This window comes from Fukomys damarensis, unplaced genomic scaffold (genome assembly GCF_012274545.1).
Source record: "Fukomys damarensis isolate Sample0158 unplaced genomic scaffold, DMR_v1.0_HiC HiC_scaffold_38, whole genome shotgun sequence".
NCBI lineage: Eukaryota > Metazoa > Chordata > Mammalia > Rodentia > Bathyergidae > Fukomys > Fukomys damarensis.
In genome coordinates this window covers 47,569,087-47,586,681 of record NW_022900950.1, presented here as the reverse complement: position 1 = coordinate 47,586,681, position 17,595 = coordinate 47,569,087, and the positions used below count along the sequence as shown (strand labels likewise).

Genomic DNA, 17,595 nt, shown 5'->3' with positions numbered 1-17,595 from the left:
GGTTTTATCTTAAACAAATTCTTTTTCCCTCCTTTTTGTTTTTTTTTTTTTTTTTTTTTTTTTTTTTGAGACAAGGTCTCACTATATAGTTCAGACTGCCCAGGCTAGTCTCGAACTCAGAACAATCCTCCTGCCTCAGCCTCCCAAGTGCTGGGATTACAGGCATATGCCACCACACCCAGCCCTCCCTCTGCTTTTTAAGAGCTGTAAGTTCACTTTGTTTTAAAAGCAAGCCAGCGGAAGTGCCAGTGATTATAAATTAATCCTGAATTTCTTTATTGAGTTTTTATTATAAAAGGTGTAAAATAGAATTATAGACAGTAATTATAAATTTCCTTTTACTCCTTCAATTTCATCATGTTTAACACTTTGGGTTTCCTTTCCTTTGTCTTTCAATCCATTTGTGTATGTCTGTTCATCAAAATATTGTTTACCTTTTTATGAAAGTGGTCATAGTGATATAGGAGAAATACAACTCCTTACCTGCTAGTTGTCAGATGTGCCAAGTTTGTGTCCCCAAAAATTGAAAAATAATTTTTAAGGAACAATGGAGGTTAGGAAAGATTCATTGAGAAATAGCTCATAGGAGGCAGGAGAGTTCGAAAGTTGATTCCTACCGAGGCCCTCCTCTCTGGGTTAATTTATGTAGCAAAGTCACAATGTAGGTACAACGTAGGTCAAACTGTAATCAACCTATAGGATTAAAAGTATAGCCACTTAGCTAATATTGGTCCAATAGGAAAGCGGGTCAGAGAGCAAGGGTACATGGAAAGAACAAAGGTATTTTAGAAAAGGGATGGGTCTAGATGCATGCTCTCTCTAGTCACCCACCTGGGCAACTGATGCCTAGCTGGACTTCCTGTACCAGCTGGTGCTAATTATAGTATAGTCTAAGTTATTATCTGTTAGAGAGGTATGTATGTCTGGCCATTACAGCTTTATCTTGAGGCCTGGTCTTCTTCGGATGCACCTCCAGCCACAATTCTGATGTCTTTATTTTTCTGCTCACTTCCTTGAAAGCCCTGTCCCTCTCTGACTGTATTAATTTCTACTAATTTAGTTGCCTGTAACTGTGCTCTGTGATTCTCTGCCTTAGTAATCTTCCCGTGTCATTATGTTGCCTTTGAAGAATAACTTATTCAAAAGATACACAGTGAACCCTTTCTACATGCCAGTAAATAAAAAATACAAAGTAGAAACAAATGCTGTATGATAGTAAAAAGTGCTATTATTGAAAAACAGTGATGTGATGAGAGTTCTTAAGTAAAACAGTCCGGAAAACCTTGGAGCTCTGAAGAGTGAGAAAAAGTACACAACATGTAAGGAATGAAAGGCAAACAGGCATGAGCAAGCATGATGATCAGATAGAAAAATCTTCTGTCACTGGACCCCAGTAAGTTAGGGAAAGAGTGAAAGAAGATGTGATAAGAGAAACAAGCCCTAGGGTGAGGTTATTTAACATAGAAAAGAATGTATCTCAATTTTTAAAAGAATTATACCTCCCTGCCCCTCAAAATTCATGCTCAAATATTTTATGTTAAGAAAAAATAAATTGTTGTTTTAGTTATTACCCTTAATACCTTTTTCACAAAGGCTTATCTTTTTATTTTACATTACTTTAGGAAGTTTGTGTAGTAAGCCAGTCCTTATGGTCTGCCTACTGTAAGGCTACCATGCTCCTTCTCTGATAACTCCCAATTATTAGATATGAAAACACTTAGCTTTCTTTCATTCTAATTTGTTTTGAGAATTAAGTATGTACATGTAAATAAATACAGACTGTGTCATAATAATAGCTAACAACTTTACTAGTATTAGTTTTAATTCAAAGCACTTCGAATGCACATGTACATTATTGAATTCCTGTAAGAGTAGTAGTTGTACTATTTTTCCCCATTTCAGATGAGAAAAAGCAAGAGTGGGGTTTAGAAAGTAGCAGTTGTGCCAGAATTGAAACTCAAGAGGTATCTTTCTGAGAGTTGTTTATATCCAAGTGCTTCTCAGTAGTTGTTCTAAAAAAGAAAGTTAGTACTTTTAATAGGGTTGATGCTTGAATAACATCACTACTGCTAGCAGCATTTACTACAGTCAATAATAGTACATAATATCAAAAATACATTTTCAATGTAAATCTTTAAGAAATTTAAGCTTTTTAAAAAATTCATACCTGACATTATTAAAAACATGGAATTTACTAAAATAATAAGCCCTATCTTATAAAACTAAAAAAATAATCTAATGGTTTTGCTTTATTTTGTTTTAGTTTGTATTAACAGTGTGATTGTACCTCTTTGATTAAGTTACTTGACTGCAAATATAGGTCAGGGTTTTTGTTTGGGGGTCATTGTGTGTTTGGTTGTTTTTACATGGTCTAGTTGATTTAGAACACTAAATTAAATATATTTATTCATTTGCTCTATAAATGACCGTTTACAAAATGTCAGATGCTGTGCTAAAAGCTAGAGATAGGATTGAAAACACAGACACCACTAGCCTTCCCCAGAGCTTAATGTACTAAGCACCATATAATAAATAGAAAATTATAACTGAAGTGCCAGAACAAAGAGGTAGAGTACTATCAGGGTGTTTAATGGAAGCTATACACTGGCATGAGTATTAAGGAAATTTTACTCTTCAAAGATGAAATTTAAAGGAAAATAGTGGGAGGATACTACAGACAGTATTGCAAACAAATTGGGCAGCATCTGAAAATCACTGGACATGCACATTTGAGGAACAAAAAGAAAAGAAAAAGCCCACATTTTTGTGACTCAAGTCAGTCAGTAGGGTGGAACACGGTATTTGTACAATTTCATAGTCTCAGCTGTACACTCAGGTTGAGTGACCTGGGACAAGTCTTTTTAAATCTTTCTTCTATAAAATGGGGTATCATGATGTTTTACTCTCACATGCTTGAAATATTTACTAGTAAAAATATTGGAAGTGTTTATTTTGTTACTTGGGTCCCTTTGAAATTGTTCTGAGTCTTGTTTCAAAGTCTGACATTTTATTTCAATAATGCTTGAAATTAAGTATATCTTGCCCTTTACTCACTACCTTCTTACTTTCAGAATCATTGTCTCTTTCCCTTCTTACAGTTACTGATACTACTCTGTGACTCCAAGTTTCCTTTTTGAGTTACGTTCAAAATTATTCTCTTCAATTAATCCCACATCCATTCAACGATATAGCATTAATTGTTATTCTGCTTTAACATTTTTGGAAATCTACAAATAAGATACTCTTGTTTCTTCTACAATTTTTCTCAAAATCTGTACCATATAAGTGATTGTGAATTTTTTTGGAAGTTAGCTTCTTATTTAGACTTAAAACCTGACAGCGTTTCTCCACAGTAATTTTGATAACTGCCTGGCAAAGACTGCAGCTAAAGTTTTAACTTTAATTTTAAAGTTAAAACTACATAATCCATCCACTTTATAAAAGAACTATTTTCATTTTTTGCCTATTACCACTTAGTCTTTTTCAGTTCTTATACATATTTTTACATGCTTATGTCTAGTTTCAGCTGCTACTTGGAATTGGATTCAAGATGGGTGCATTAAATGGTAGAAGTTAATTATTCAGGTCTTTATCACTGGTTAGGTGACCTCAGACAAGTCACTTAACCCATCTTAATATGTTTCTTCTGTATAAGGAAGATAATTATTTCCCCTACTGTACGGGGCAGTTGTAAGAAGCAAATAAGCTAGAATAGGAAAGTAAATGTTACTTCTAAACAGCTTACAAATAGTTTCGATGAATCTGTATTTTCAACCCTGTTTAAGTCCTTCTCTTAGAAGTACATCTCCTGAGGGCATCCTAAAGAATATCCAAGATTAGGAGTGGGTTAAAAAGCTTGTCTCTCCTGTATAGGACCCTAGATTCAACTCCAATTACCGAGGGAAGAAAATGCTAATTAGAAAGAATATCCATGTGTGGATATTTTGCCAACAACTCTGGAAAACCAATTGCTTAATCTTCTTTTCTAAACTGATTTACCTTTTCTTCTCTAAAGTAAAGAAGGAACTGGATTCCATTCCTTGTATTGTGTTTTCTTACAATATTTCCACTAATGAACACTTAACTCTTCCACATTTTCCTGGGTCACAGTATCAGTATCATCTTAGATTTCTTCTTTATCCATACTATATTGAACTCCAGATGTCTTGGTTACTTTTCTCATAGCTGAGACAAAATACCCAAAGGAAAACCTTAATGAAGGAAAGGTTTATTTAGCTCACAGTGTGTAGAGGTTTCAGTTCATAGTTGGCTCCTCCAGGGCAGGGTGGCATGGCAGACAGGCATCGCAATGGAGAAATAGTTCGCAGCAGAAGAAGACAGCAAGCAACAGACAGTGACCCTCTTTCTGTCCTTTATTATCATCCAGGCTATCTGAATGGGGAGGGTAGCACACTCGGGGTGGGACACCCTTAATCCTAGCCAAAGCTATGCTAAACCAGCCAGTGATTAATTTAGTAATCACACACACTTGATCCCATCATTGCACACTCCAGATCCAGCCACCTCTGTATGAAGCTGGGTGGGGGGCATGTCTAGGCACACACTGTAAAACCAGGTTTTATCAGTTCCTTCATCCAGCCACTCATTTTGTAGATGAGGTCTGTAACCCTAAGTTGAGAGTTCAGTATCACCACCAAATTAGTTTCAAGTCTTGTGCCTCCCTACTTAAATGTTTTTTCTACCTATACTTTTGATGTTGTAGTAAGCATTCCCATAGACAGATAAAATAAACTTTATAAAGTAAGTGCCAGTTAATGCCATTGACTGACTCACCTTATGATACTTGTTCACATTTTCACCATTTAACACAGCTGTGGTCCTTCCATAAAATTAAGCAACACTCTGTGTGTGTGTGTGTGTGTGTGTGTGTGTGTGTGTGTGTGTGTGACACATGGCAACAGGATGTTTGTTTAAAAAGAATGTGGGGAATCTGCTCCATCTATATAGGCTAAAATCCAGGTGGATGCTGCTTACAAAAAAAAAACAGTCATTTTTAAGTCCATTGTGAGGCAAACATAGTATTAAGACTTTAATAAAACAGTATTATAAAAAGTAAAATATTTTGTCATATACAACTTCATCAGAATAAATACAGTTGTAATTTTCAAATTTATTCAGGCTTTGAAAGCAAAAGAAAGAAAACTATATAGCCATTATTTATTTTGCCTAATTAATATATATTTTTTTAAATCAAGCTTTTACATAAATGCCTTTATATAATCTGTTACTTTTATAATGAGTCTTTAGATATCAGCACATACATGACTTATTACCTCACTCTTTTTTTTAAACACCTGCATAATAATATTAAGAAGCTAGTTCCAGGTTTTTACCATTATTAATGCTGCAGGGAACATTCTTACATGTGTATATTTGTGTGCATTTGCAAGTTTTATTTGTAGGATATTATCCTGATGGGAAAAAATCCTGAAAGTGGAATTATTGAATCAAAAAATAAACATGCTTTTATAACGGTTCCCAAGTTGCCCATATAAAATACCATTATATACGTCTCTCTTACTTTTAAGAGACTGCCCATTTCTCCATATTCTCAACACACACATTTTTTTTAATTACAAATACAGTTATACATCATTTCCTATGTTGTCCATATATACTTGTTTCCTTGGTCCATTCATGTTCTTATTCATTTTTCTGTTGAATTTTTAAAAATTATTACAATACTTTCTAAGTTGAGAAACTTTTTCAGATACCTTACAAGTGCTTTTTTCTCTCTCTCTTTTTTTTTCTTTTTGTGGTATTTGGTATCCACACTTTGTCTGTCTTTCTGTTTGTTGTAGTACCCAGGGCACTCACACTGAGCTAGATCAACAGTCCTTTTGCATTTTTTTGAGTCAGGGTCTTGCTAAGTTGCCCAGGCTGGGTTCAAACTTGGCAGTCATCCTGCCTCAGTCCCCACAGTGCTGGAATTACTCACATGCACAACCATGCTTAGTTTTGAATGGCCCCAATTGGTCTTTAAACTTTTGTTGAACCTGTCCACACTTTCACAACAAATTCTCATCTACAAATGAACAGGTTTCTATTTTTCAGCTATTTTATGTAAGTTTATAGACATTATTCAATCTTTTAACCCCAATGGATATTTTACTGCTCTTTGTGCACACTGCATTTGTTTTAAGGAACTTTTAAATGTTATGTTTTTGCAGGCCTCAGACATCCAGGCAAGGACAGTAGTACTTACCTGGTCACCACCTTCCAGCTTCATTAATGGCGAAACAGACGAGACTACTGTTACAGAGCTGTGTGGTTATGAAATTCTGGTGTCAAGTACTGGAAAAGATGGGAAATACAAATGTGTTTATGTGTAGGTATTTTTTAGGTTTAGCTTTCTCTCTTTATGTAAGTTATTCTGTCTTTCCCTCTTCATGTTTTTCTTTTTTTCCGTAAGTTAGTGAGTGAGTTCTGTATAAATATTTCAAAAACAGGCTGGTTCGTATTTTTGTCTGTACTCCCTCAGAACAATCCCTTTCATTGGTCACACTTAGCTTTTTTTTTTCCTAGTAGGCACCTTGATAGATATTACATATTCACATATTCTTAATGTATTACATACAAATCTTAATAGAACCTGCAACTAAGGACTAGAGGACCTTTGGGAACTCATGAAGTATTATAATGATCCTTTAAGAATTTGGACTTTATTCTTGCATGTACAAGCTCTTGTCTGATTTTTTTGTTTTGTTTTGTTTTGTTTTGAGACAGGGTCTCACTATGTAGTTGAGACTGACCTGGAACTCACTATATAGTCCAGGCTGGTCTCGAATTCACAGTGGTCCTTCTGCCTCAGCCTCCCGAGTGCTGGGATTACAGGTGTGCCCCACCACACCTCGCCTGGTTTGGCCTTCTTGTCTGATTGTAAAATGAGTTTAATACCAAAATTCCTCATTCATACATTGATATGTTAATAATCATACTTTTTAAAACCTCCAGAGGTCCTCATTTATCTGTGGATATGTTGTCCTGTTTTAAAGCATATTATAGTTCTCTTTACTTGGTTTCTATCATAATTCTCTTTAGTTGGTTCAAAAGTATATTATATACCATGAAGCCTTAGAAAGAGTTAGTGGCTAAAATTGAGCTATTTATGGCCAACAGTTTTTAAATATATTCTTCTTCTACCTTTGTTCATATATAAGTTGCTTTGCGGGGGGTGGTAACGATGATCGAACTCAGGTCCTTGCACTTACAAGGCAGGCAAAGGTACCACTGAGCTAAATCCCCAGACCATAGAAGTTGCTTATTTTAATGAGAAGGATGAAGCCAATTATTAGTTACAATGTAAGCACAGCACAAATGGTTGTTAAAGGAGGTAGTCACTTAAATTATAATATAGAACACTGGCTATGTCAACCTTCTTTGTATCTTTTTTCATAAAGTAGCTGTAAGGAGAAAAGAAAGTGAAACTGTCCCATGACTCTCATCATGTCACATAAGGTTATAAAAATGCCCTGACTCTTGTTTATCAAAATTCTTTTGGGTTTATTCTAATCAGTTTTCATAAAAGAGATAAACCTACCTATAGATAAATAGAGGACAAGGACCATCAATATAAAAGTTTATTTTTGTGTTGATGGCTGTTTCTAGTTATCTGTGGCTCCTTGCTAAAGAAGAATTTATTTCCATTTGCAGCTTAATCAGGAATAAGTAAGCATGAGGAGAACATTAGCCCCCTCTCTTATCCTACACCAATTAGTCTTCTAAGGATGCTACTGCAGCTGCCCACTTTGCTAAAGTGTGCCCTCATCAGTGAGACATACTTCTCATCTGTTTATTCACTTTAATTTGAGAAACAAGGTAGATAGGATGCAAAAAGTACTGAAGAGAGGAAAGAAGTCGTGAATTAGAGAGAAGAGAGACTTGGTTAAAAGAAATAGAATAAAGAGGAGTAGAAGGAGAAATGGAGAACAGGCTCTCATTTATGACTACATACCCAAATAATTACTTTGTGTGCTGTTATATTTAAAAATATGATAGTGGACATGGGAAATGCTTTATTTAAATGCATTTTATATTATGTTTCCCTTTTTTCTTGCTTACTAATTAACTTAAACTGCAATATTGTAAATAAAGTTTCATGTTTTTTCTAGTAAAATTCATTGGCAAACTCTATTTAAAAAATTGGCAGTTTAGCTTTCAGTAGCTTGTTATGTGCAAGATTTATTTTTTAATTGAAAAGTATTTCATCTTAAAAGTTAAATATCTTCCCTATCTCTACTCCAGAGTAATATTCAGGTATGTATATATTTAAAGTCTGGTATATACCAACTGGATAAATTCTGTACTTGATCTGAATATAATTACAGTTGGTAAAGAAAGAAATACTATAGTTTCATAAAGTACCACAGGCTATAGTATATCCTTTGAAAATGCTTTAGACATTGAAATGTTACCTTTTTTTGTTTTCCTTCAGAGGAGAAGAAACAAGTGTCACTTTAAATGATCTCAAACCAGCCACTGATTACCATGCAAAGTAAGGAACTTCCGTACGTTATTTGTATATGCTACAGCATAGGGTTATGGCACTGGTTGGTTGGTTGGTTGATTTTTTTTTTTTTTTTTTAATGATTTCCTTAAAATTCTGGACTAGAATTCATTTTGGGATAAAAATACAGACTTCGATAACTGTTGGCACAATTATCAGCATTTTAAAAAATATAACAATATTAACAGTCAAAAAAGGATTAATTTTATAGGACCTAGGGACTGAAAGGTGTAGAATAAGTTTACATATCTAATGTAGTTCTGAAATTTATCCCAGTTTTGGAAGTTTTTGTAAATCAAGCAATACTTCGTTGTTGTTGTTTTTTTTTTTCTATTATATTTGGGCAAACTTTAGGATATTAAAACTCAGAATTTCCCACTATTTGAAGCAGTATCTCAGATGTTTTCCAGTTTTCCCAGAATATTTTCTCAAAATTTTATGTATCCTAGTGCTTCCCTAGCTGGGGCCCAATAGAGCATTTAGTCATCCTGTTGTTTTTTTTTGTTTTTGTTTTTATTTTTTGTTATTTTTTGTTTCACTGTGTGGTTCAGGCTGGCCTTAAACTCACTGTGGAGCCCAGGCTGGCCTCAAACTCAGCCAGTGATCCTCCTGCCTCAGTCTCCCAAGTACTGGGATTATAGGTGTGTGCCACCACACCCTACATAGTCACCCGATTTTTAAGATGTTTAAAAAACGTTTGTGGTTGAGATTATTCCTATTAATCCTTCAAGTAAATTTCCAGTAGCTAAACCCAAAATATTGTATAACCTAGTATTTTCCAAATTGTGGATTGCAACCATTATTGAATGATGAATTTAATTTTGTAAATTATATTCAACTTCTGCATGTGTGTATGATGCTGGGTATCAAACCTAGGGCCTCATGCATTCTAGGCAGTGCTGAACCACTGGGATATACCCTAGGCTTGCTATTCAGCATTTTTTAAATGGATTACAAATAGGATTAAGTGGAATACAGTATCAGCATATTAACAATACTGTTTCAGCGAACTGTTATTTTAGGAAATTTGTTGCATATGTGTATACATATGTACATAGACATAGTTATGTTACAATTTAAGATGTGTTTCTTTCTATTGGTTATAGTTAAATGAGAAAACCATTGTTCTGTATTATTTTTAAGGGCTATCCTTTGATTCTAATGTTCATATTTTCTTTTTGTGTGTGTGCGTGGTACTGGGTTTGGAACTCAGTACCTTTGCACTAAGCTACACAGCCTCACTCTGTGCTCCTGGGTGTGGGTTTTTTTGTTTGTTTGTTTATCTTTAGAAGCAGGGTCTCTTGCCTGGGCTGGGTCATACTTGGGATCTTCGTGCTACAGCTTTGTAGAGTACAAGGATTACAGGTGTACACCATGGTACCTGACTGTATTTTCTCAATAGATCATTTAAAAGATACATTACTAACTTGAAATACCTAAAGATGATACAATTGAAAATAAGATCTAGTGATTCTGCAAGATAAAAACTATTTTATCACCATAGAGTACAGGCAGAGTCCAATTCTATGAAAGGAACTCCTTCAGAAGCTGAAAGCTTTACTACCTTGAGCTGTGAACCTGATGCACCTAATCCACCAAGGATAGCCAATCGGACCAAAAATTCACTCACTTTGCAATGGAAGGTAAGACTATTCTATAGAGTATTTCTAATTTGACATTTCTTTTTTTTTCCCCATGGTATTAAATGTCAGTTGTTTTGGAGACCAAAAGAGCTTTAAGCTTAACTAACTTGCTCTTGCTCTTCACATATATGAAATAAGTATTTGTTTTGTTTTTTATCCCTTCAGAAAACTCTTACTATCAATATGATACCTTAAAAAGAATAAAATTATCGAACATATACATAGTATAGTATGTTGCTTAATACATGAATATTTGGGCTAAGCTATTCAAGAAGGTATAATAAAGTGGACAAACACTGTACATAGAAGTAGTCATTCAAATACCATAAGCAGCATTGCAACAGGTGAATTTCTAACCAAAATTAAATGCAAGCATTTTGGGAAAATTCAGTATTTGTTCAAACCATATATGAAATACTTATAAAAATTCTATTACAGGCTTTGATAATTTTACCTACATAGATATCCAGCAGGACATCAGAGGTCCTAGAAGAAGGGAACAGTTCCTTATTGTGCTGATTGTTGCACACTATAGGACTATCGACATCCTTGATTTCCACTCCATAACTGTCAGCAATTCCCCCTGCAGTACTGTGGTGAAATCAGAAACACCCCTCACAAAATTTCATAGTACTCCCTGGAAGGAAATACTACCCCTGTTGGGAACCATTGATTTTCAGTGAGTTATAACTACTCATTTTAATTATCTACTCTTACCTCAATAACAAAAATCAGGGCTACCTTTCCTTCTAAAGCCTTTTGAAGATAATTAAAATTCAGATTTGAAACTTCTGCCTTTAACAGTATTCCAACAGCCCTATACAAGATAAAGACAGAGCTACTTCTTCATGCTGCCCACACAGATTATACAGACATGGATCGTTCTACAAAAGGCCCTGTAAAACTCACAGTAATTAGAGCAGTTGGAGAAATAACCTATTGGAGATAATGTATACCTCAGAGTTTTTGGGTTTTTTGGTTGTTGTTGTTGCTGTTGTTGTTTTGTTTTGTTTTTGGTTTTTTGAAACAGGTTCTCACTATGTAATTGAGACTGACCTGGAACTCACTATGTAGCCCAGGCTGGTCTCAAACTCACAGCCATCCTCCTGCCTCAGCCTTCCGAGTGCTGGTATCATAGGCGTGCACCACCAATGCCCGGCTTATACTTCAGAGTTTTTGAGAGAATTAAATAGATCATTTTTGTTAGGTTTTGGTAGGCCTGACACATAAGGATCATAATACCTATTGTTTTTTTTAATTTCAAATATAAGAAATTTTGCTTGATTTAGTGACTTGAATATCCAGACTTTTGACTCTGCTACTTTACCTAATTTAAAAGCATTCTAGTGGGGATTAGCATGGAAAAAGAACAGTGGCATGACTTGGCACTTAGGGTAGCAATTGAGAGAAGTGTTTTATCTGCTGACATTGTTTAGAAATTCTGGGCAGTAGTGATGATAAAAAGCTAAAGTTTATCTTTTACTCTTTTTACTGCCAGGAGCCACACCGACCTATTCATCCCCTGGAATATTATTTGGTATGAATATTGGCTTTAGGATCAGGCAGACCGAATTTAGTTCTGGTTTTCTATCAATTACTGTGATTTAATAGTATATCATGGAGTTGATTAAATTAGATAATGTAAAACACTATACACATAATAGTTTCCACTCCATCTTGAAGAAAAGGTGGAAAAGAGGTCTCAGCTTGTTCAAAGTAGACATTTTCATAGCCTCACCGAAAACATTTTTAAAAAGAAAAAGTAAATATGAGACTTCAGCAAATAGAGTAGAGCAATCTGGAGTCATTAACTCTTAGGAAATGTATTTTTATACTCTCTACTTCCTGCTGAGACTTGTGAACTCTAATTTTGAATTCTCTTTCTTTGCTATATAAAAATTAGAATTTCCCCAAAATTCATTCTTTGCTCCTTTAAAATTATATTCATTTTTAGTTGCCACTGGTGTTAGAATCAGAATATCACTCACAACAGTATGTTTAATTTTTTAAAATACAAGATCTCTGTTAGTTTCAACAAATAATTTGTTGTAAAAGACTTTTTTGCTAAAAGCTTAATGATCCTTGATTGCTGTGTACATCATTAGTGGTATTATAGAAAAACCGGATTGAAAATTTATAGAAGCTCTCTATAGAATCATTTCCAAAGCTCAGTTTGTTTATAAAAGGAGTTTGAGTCCATTGTCTTCAACTGTGAAGTTGTAAAAATAGTGGTGATCATTTGTTCAACAAATAAGAAATGGGTTAAAATTATAAGAAGAAAATTCAGTTGAACATAAGATTGATATTTATTAAGAGTGGTTTAATACTGTAATAAAATGTCAAGGAAGACTGCAAATTTTCATCCTCAGAAATGAATATGAGTCATTAGTTTTAGGTGATAAATACATTGTCTAGAAGGGATCCAGACATTTTTGCCCTCTTGAAGTTCCATTCAGCACCCTACAGTAGTTCATTCTTTGGCAAAACTCCATTTAAATTGTAAGATGGATTTTATTTATTAAATTTTTTTCAGTACTGGAGATTGGATGGGAGAGGGGCTTTACCATTTTTACCGCACTCTCAGCCCTTCTTGTTTTATTTTATTTTAGTACCAGGAATCAAATTCAGAGCCTCATGCTTGCTGGGTAGGTGCTATGCTGCTGAGCTACATCTCTGGCCCTTTTATTTTTTATTTTGAGACAAGGTCTTCGTAAGTTGCCTGGGCTGAACTCGAATTTGCAATCTTCCTGCCTCAGCCTTTATTAAATCTTGCCAGGCGTGGTGGCATATGCCTGTAATCCCAGCACTCAGGAGGCTGAGGCAGGAGGATCGCTGTGATTTCGAGACCAGCCTGGTCTACATAGTGAGTTCCAGGTCAGTCTCAACTACATAGTGAGACCCTGTCTCAAAAAAAAAGAAAAACCTCAAAAAATACATCTTTAATGACAGAATAAATTATAAGAAATTTAAAATTGACAAAACCTGAAAAAAAGACATTTTTTAAGGATTATCAAAATTAAAGTAATTCTTAGAAAAGAAGTTATTACTTGAGTAGCCTTTTCTTTGTTTTTCTATAGTTTTTTTCCCAGGACTAAGTGACAGAGAACATCTGCACCATAAAGTAGGTTCCTCAGATTAGATCATTAAAATATCATCTATGAAAGTACTGTTTTGTATTCATTTTGTTTCTTTCTTGGTGTTTATTTTAGGCACCTAGTGACAATGGTTCTAAAATCCAAAGCTTCATTTTAGAATGGGATGAGGTAAATAAATTTAATCTTTTTAAATGTTTAAAAATTACATGCTTATCTCCAGATAGAAATAACATTTATGTCTAGCTTAATTTTGTTTCTCTTTACGAAACAGTATGTATCATTTTATATGGTGCATGAGTAGACTAGTAGTGTTCTTAGAAAATATTATAGACCAACTGCCCTGTTTGGTTTTCCACATCCACCTTAATGACAAGAGTATTCATTTCTTAAGGCTGCTGTAACAAATTCATATATACCTGGTGACTTAAAACAACTTATTTATTCTGTTACAATTTTGGAGGCCAGAAATCTGAAATGGATTTTACAGGACCAAAATCAAGGTGTCATCTTGGTAGTGTTTCCTCTAGGGGTTCTTGACTATCTTTTCTACTTAGTTCATGACCATATCGTGTTGCCTCTTCTCCCCCTTGCTTCCATTATTATATCACCTTCTTTTTCTATCTTCAAATCTCCCTCCTCCCTTAAAAAGTCACTTGTGATCCACCCATATAATGTAATCTCCCATCCCAAGGTTCTTAATTTAGTCATGTTGTTTAGTCTGCTCCTTGTAAGGCAACATTTACAAATCCTAGGGATTAAAATCTAGATATTTTTGGCAGGCATTATTCAGCCTGGCACAGGTTTTGCTATCAGTTATCATATTCTTTATTGTCCTGCAGCTTCTACCAAGCTAAGAGGACAGGCCAGGAGAGTGGAATGAATTTCACTGATAATTGGGGAATTCAGCAATATGTTAAAAGAATAAAGCACAACTGAGGTTTATTCCAGAGTTCTAAGAGAACTGAAAACTGTATTAACACATCATATTAATCTAGAAGGGAAACTGTCATATTGATAAATGATCAGAGTATTTGATAAAATTTATCACCCATACCAGTTAAAACTCAAAGCAAATTAAGAGTAGAAAAGGAATTTTTGTTTAATCGCTAAAGTATTTTTGTTCAAAACAAAAATAAGTCAAAGTTGCTTGTTTTCCTCAACTTTATATTCATTATGAAGGAAGTTATAGTTAATGTAATAAAACTTGAAACAGAAATAAGTTACAGCCATTCATATCTCATCTGGGTAGCAAAATTCCATTATTTAGAGATGATACAGTTTCCTACTTCAACCACTTAGTAGACTCAAGTAAATATCATTAAGACTTAAAATGACTAGATACAGACCAAAGTTGTTCTTCAAAGAAGTTACCTTTACCACCCTTTTTTGGGAGAAAGGGAGGTGGAAATTAAAGAACTTAATCCATTTTATTTAGCATCTTAGATTTTTTTTGCATCTTAGATACTTTTAATTATGCTGAGCCATCCTAACTTTTCTCTCTCCCTTCTAATGGCCTATACTTGGCTGTTCTCTGTGGTAGAATTTTTTCAGTATTAATCTAGTCAGTAGCAGCTTCAAATCTTTACTTTAGAAACACTTAGCATATATAGGTGGCAGTTCAGAGATTGGGAGGGATCTTTTAAAACTATTTGCATCCTCCTTTTCATAGTGAGGGAAAGCTGCCACTGTCTATATCAGAGCTCCTGTTCTTACTACTACCAATTAAAATTGTAAAATCCATACTTGGAAATAATTTCTGTTACTCCATCCAGAGATATAACATTGGCTAAAACACCATACTTAATTCAAAGCTATAGAAAGATCCTTACTTTCTAGTTTTTTAATTTTGCACTTTATAAATTATATTACATGGAAGATGTGTATTATCTCAAATTTCTCTTAAGATCCATGACTTACAGTTAACAGAGATGATTTTTAATGTATACTCACAAATAAGTGACTACCAAAAAAATTGATAATGGATTTATCTTTTTACGTTATTTTATTTGATTTATAATAATTAGCTGTTTCTTTTAGGGAAAAGAAAATGGAGAATTCTGTCAGTGTTACATGGGCTCACAGAAGCAATTTAAAATTACTAAACTGTCACCAGCAATGGGTTGTAAATTTAGACTGTCAGCCAAAAACGAGTATGGTACAAGGTAAGATATATTTTATGAAATAATTTAAGTATTTTAGCTTATCTGGTCAACTCCAATGTATGATTTTTTTCAATCCAAATTATGCACTAAAAATTTTGCTTCACTTTAGTGATATAGTTACAATATTACCAGCCTAGAAAAAGCTATAGGAAAAACCATAACTTTTGTATGGAACACAGGAAAAATTAAAATCAGCAATTTTTCTGATTTCAAATATAAATTAAACCTGTTCATGTGATCAAGAAGTTTTTAGTTAATCCTTAGCATGTGTGTTTTCATTGTTTAAAGTCACAAATGTACTAATAAAAAAAACACAAAGGAACAAATAAATTTAAATATTTTTTACTTCTGATGAATTCCAAGAGCTTCTATGATACCTAATTTAAATTAAAAGGCCTTTCAATAGGCACATTGAAACTATTTATTTTAAAGATATGCCTCCTCACCTTTATTGGTGTGGTAGGTTTCATTATACAAATAAGAATTAGCATTTTTCTGTCTCATGTCCATGGCATTATATGAAAGTGTATTTAAAAGGAATTTATACCAATAGAAAGGTGTTACTCATACATTCCCTGCAAAGTGTTTTATAATTTCTTCATTTGACTACATGTACTATAGAATAAAGGTTTAAAAATCTGAACAAAATAATGCTAATTTATTTCTTGATATCTGACCTTGTTACCTCTAGGACATTATCAAATTCCAAATGTATTATTTGGATTATAATTCACTATCAAGATTTTTCATTTTCTAAGGCTGGAATACAGCTCAGTGGCACAGTGCTTGCTTCACTTGCTCAGTGCTCTGGGTTTGATCCCTAGTACCTCAATAAATATTTCTTTTTTTTTGGTACCAGGGATTGAACTCAGGACCTTCTACTTGCAGGGCAGACAGCAGCACCACTGAGCTAAATCCCTGGCCCAAATATTTCAATTTTTAAAATATATTATTAGTTAAAGAAATTATTCATTAGCTGTAAAAATAATTCTTTTTCATTCCTGCTTAAAATCCATTTGTTTCAACAGTGGCTTTAGTGAAGAAGTCTTATATTACACCTCAGGCTGCGCCCCTTCTATGCCAGCAAGTCCTGTATTAGCTAAGGCCGGAGTGACATGGTTGTCCTTACAGTGGAGTAAACCCTCAGGAACACCATCAGATGAAGGAATTTCTTACATTTTAGAGATGGAAGATGAAACTTCAGTAAGTGTGGGATTTGGAAGGGATTGGGAGCAATAGGGAATTTAGTCTTTTATTTTCTTAAAGTATTATGAGAGGTGATTTAGTTTTGGAGTTTTTGTTTATTTGTTTGGTTGGTTTGGTTTGGTTTTTGATGGATGCAATATATCTGTGCCTGGGAACAACATAGAAGAAGACTACACTTTAAATATATCCATTTTGAGCTTTGGTAGAACACTTGTCTACCATGTACAAAGCCCTGGACTCTATCCCAGTGCAACACAGACAGACAGACCGACCACGCACATGCACATGCAAGCACGCACATATATACATATATCCCTGAGAGAAATAGGGAGAGAGAAAGATCACCATGGCCTTCTAGACTGTACAGCTTTGAAAGATGAGGGAATGGTATGTCTGCCTTCTCCAAGTGTCTTCAAACGTTGCTTCCCAAAGTGCCACAGAAGACTTTAAGGCTCACATGAGACTGTAGCATAGCCTGAATCTGGTGATCTATCTCTCATCTCCTGTGCGCTAGAACCTAGCCTACCTAGAATTAGGATGTCTTCTATCAATTCTCACAATAGTTCAGTAGCTTTAAAGAGCTTGTATAAAGTAGTATAGGTCAAAAATAAATGCTGCACTCTTAGATTATATACCTAGGAGAATGTGAAAATACATATTGATACAAAAATTTGTACCCAGGACTAGGGTTGTAGCTCACTGATAGAGCACTTACCTATCATGCATAGACTGTGGGTCTCATCCATAGCACTGCAGAACACACACACACACATGTCCATAGCAATATCATTCATTACAGCCAAAAAATGTAAGTAGAATGCCGGGGAATTTTAGCTCAGTGGTTCTGCCGCCTGCCTCTGCCGCCTGCCTCAGAAGTGCAAGGTCCTGAGTTCCATCACCTGTACCAATGTGTGTGTGTGTGTGTGTGTGTGTGTGTGTGTGTATGTGTGTGTGTGCACACA

The 17,595-nt window shown here is 34.5% G+C and overlaps 1 protein-coding gene across 5 annotated transcripts in view; it reads left to right on the top strand.

Annotated features, from left to right (window-relative positions):
* Positions 1-17,595, top strand: part of Fndc3a (fibronectin type III domain containing 3A) — a 149,916-nt gene that overhangs the window by 107,089 nt on the left and 25,232 nt on the right. For all 5 annotated transcript variants that reach the window (XM_010636986.1, XM_010636988.2, XM_010636990.3 and 2 more), the window contains 6 exons: positions 6,192-6,349; positions 8,456-8,515; positions 10,032-10,170; positions 13,380-13,433; positions 15,303-15,427; positions 16,456-16,630. In XM_010636986.1, coding sequence (XP_010635288.1) covers positions 6,192-6,349; positions 8,456-8,515; positions 10,032-10,170; positions 13,380-13,433; positions 15,303-15,427; positions 16,456-16,630 — 711 coding nt within the window. The remainder of the gene's footprint in view (positions 1-6,191; positions 6,350-8,455; positions 8,516-10,031; positions 10,171-13,379; positions 13,434-15,302; positions 15,428-16,455; positions 16,631-17,595) is intronic.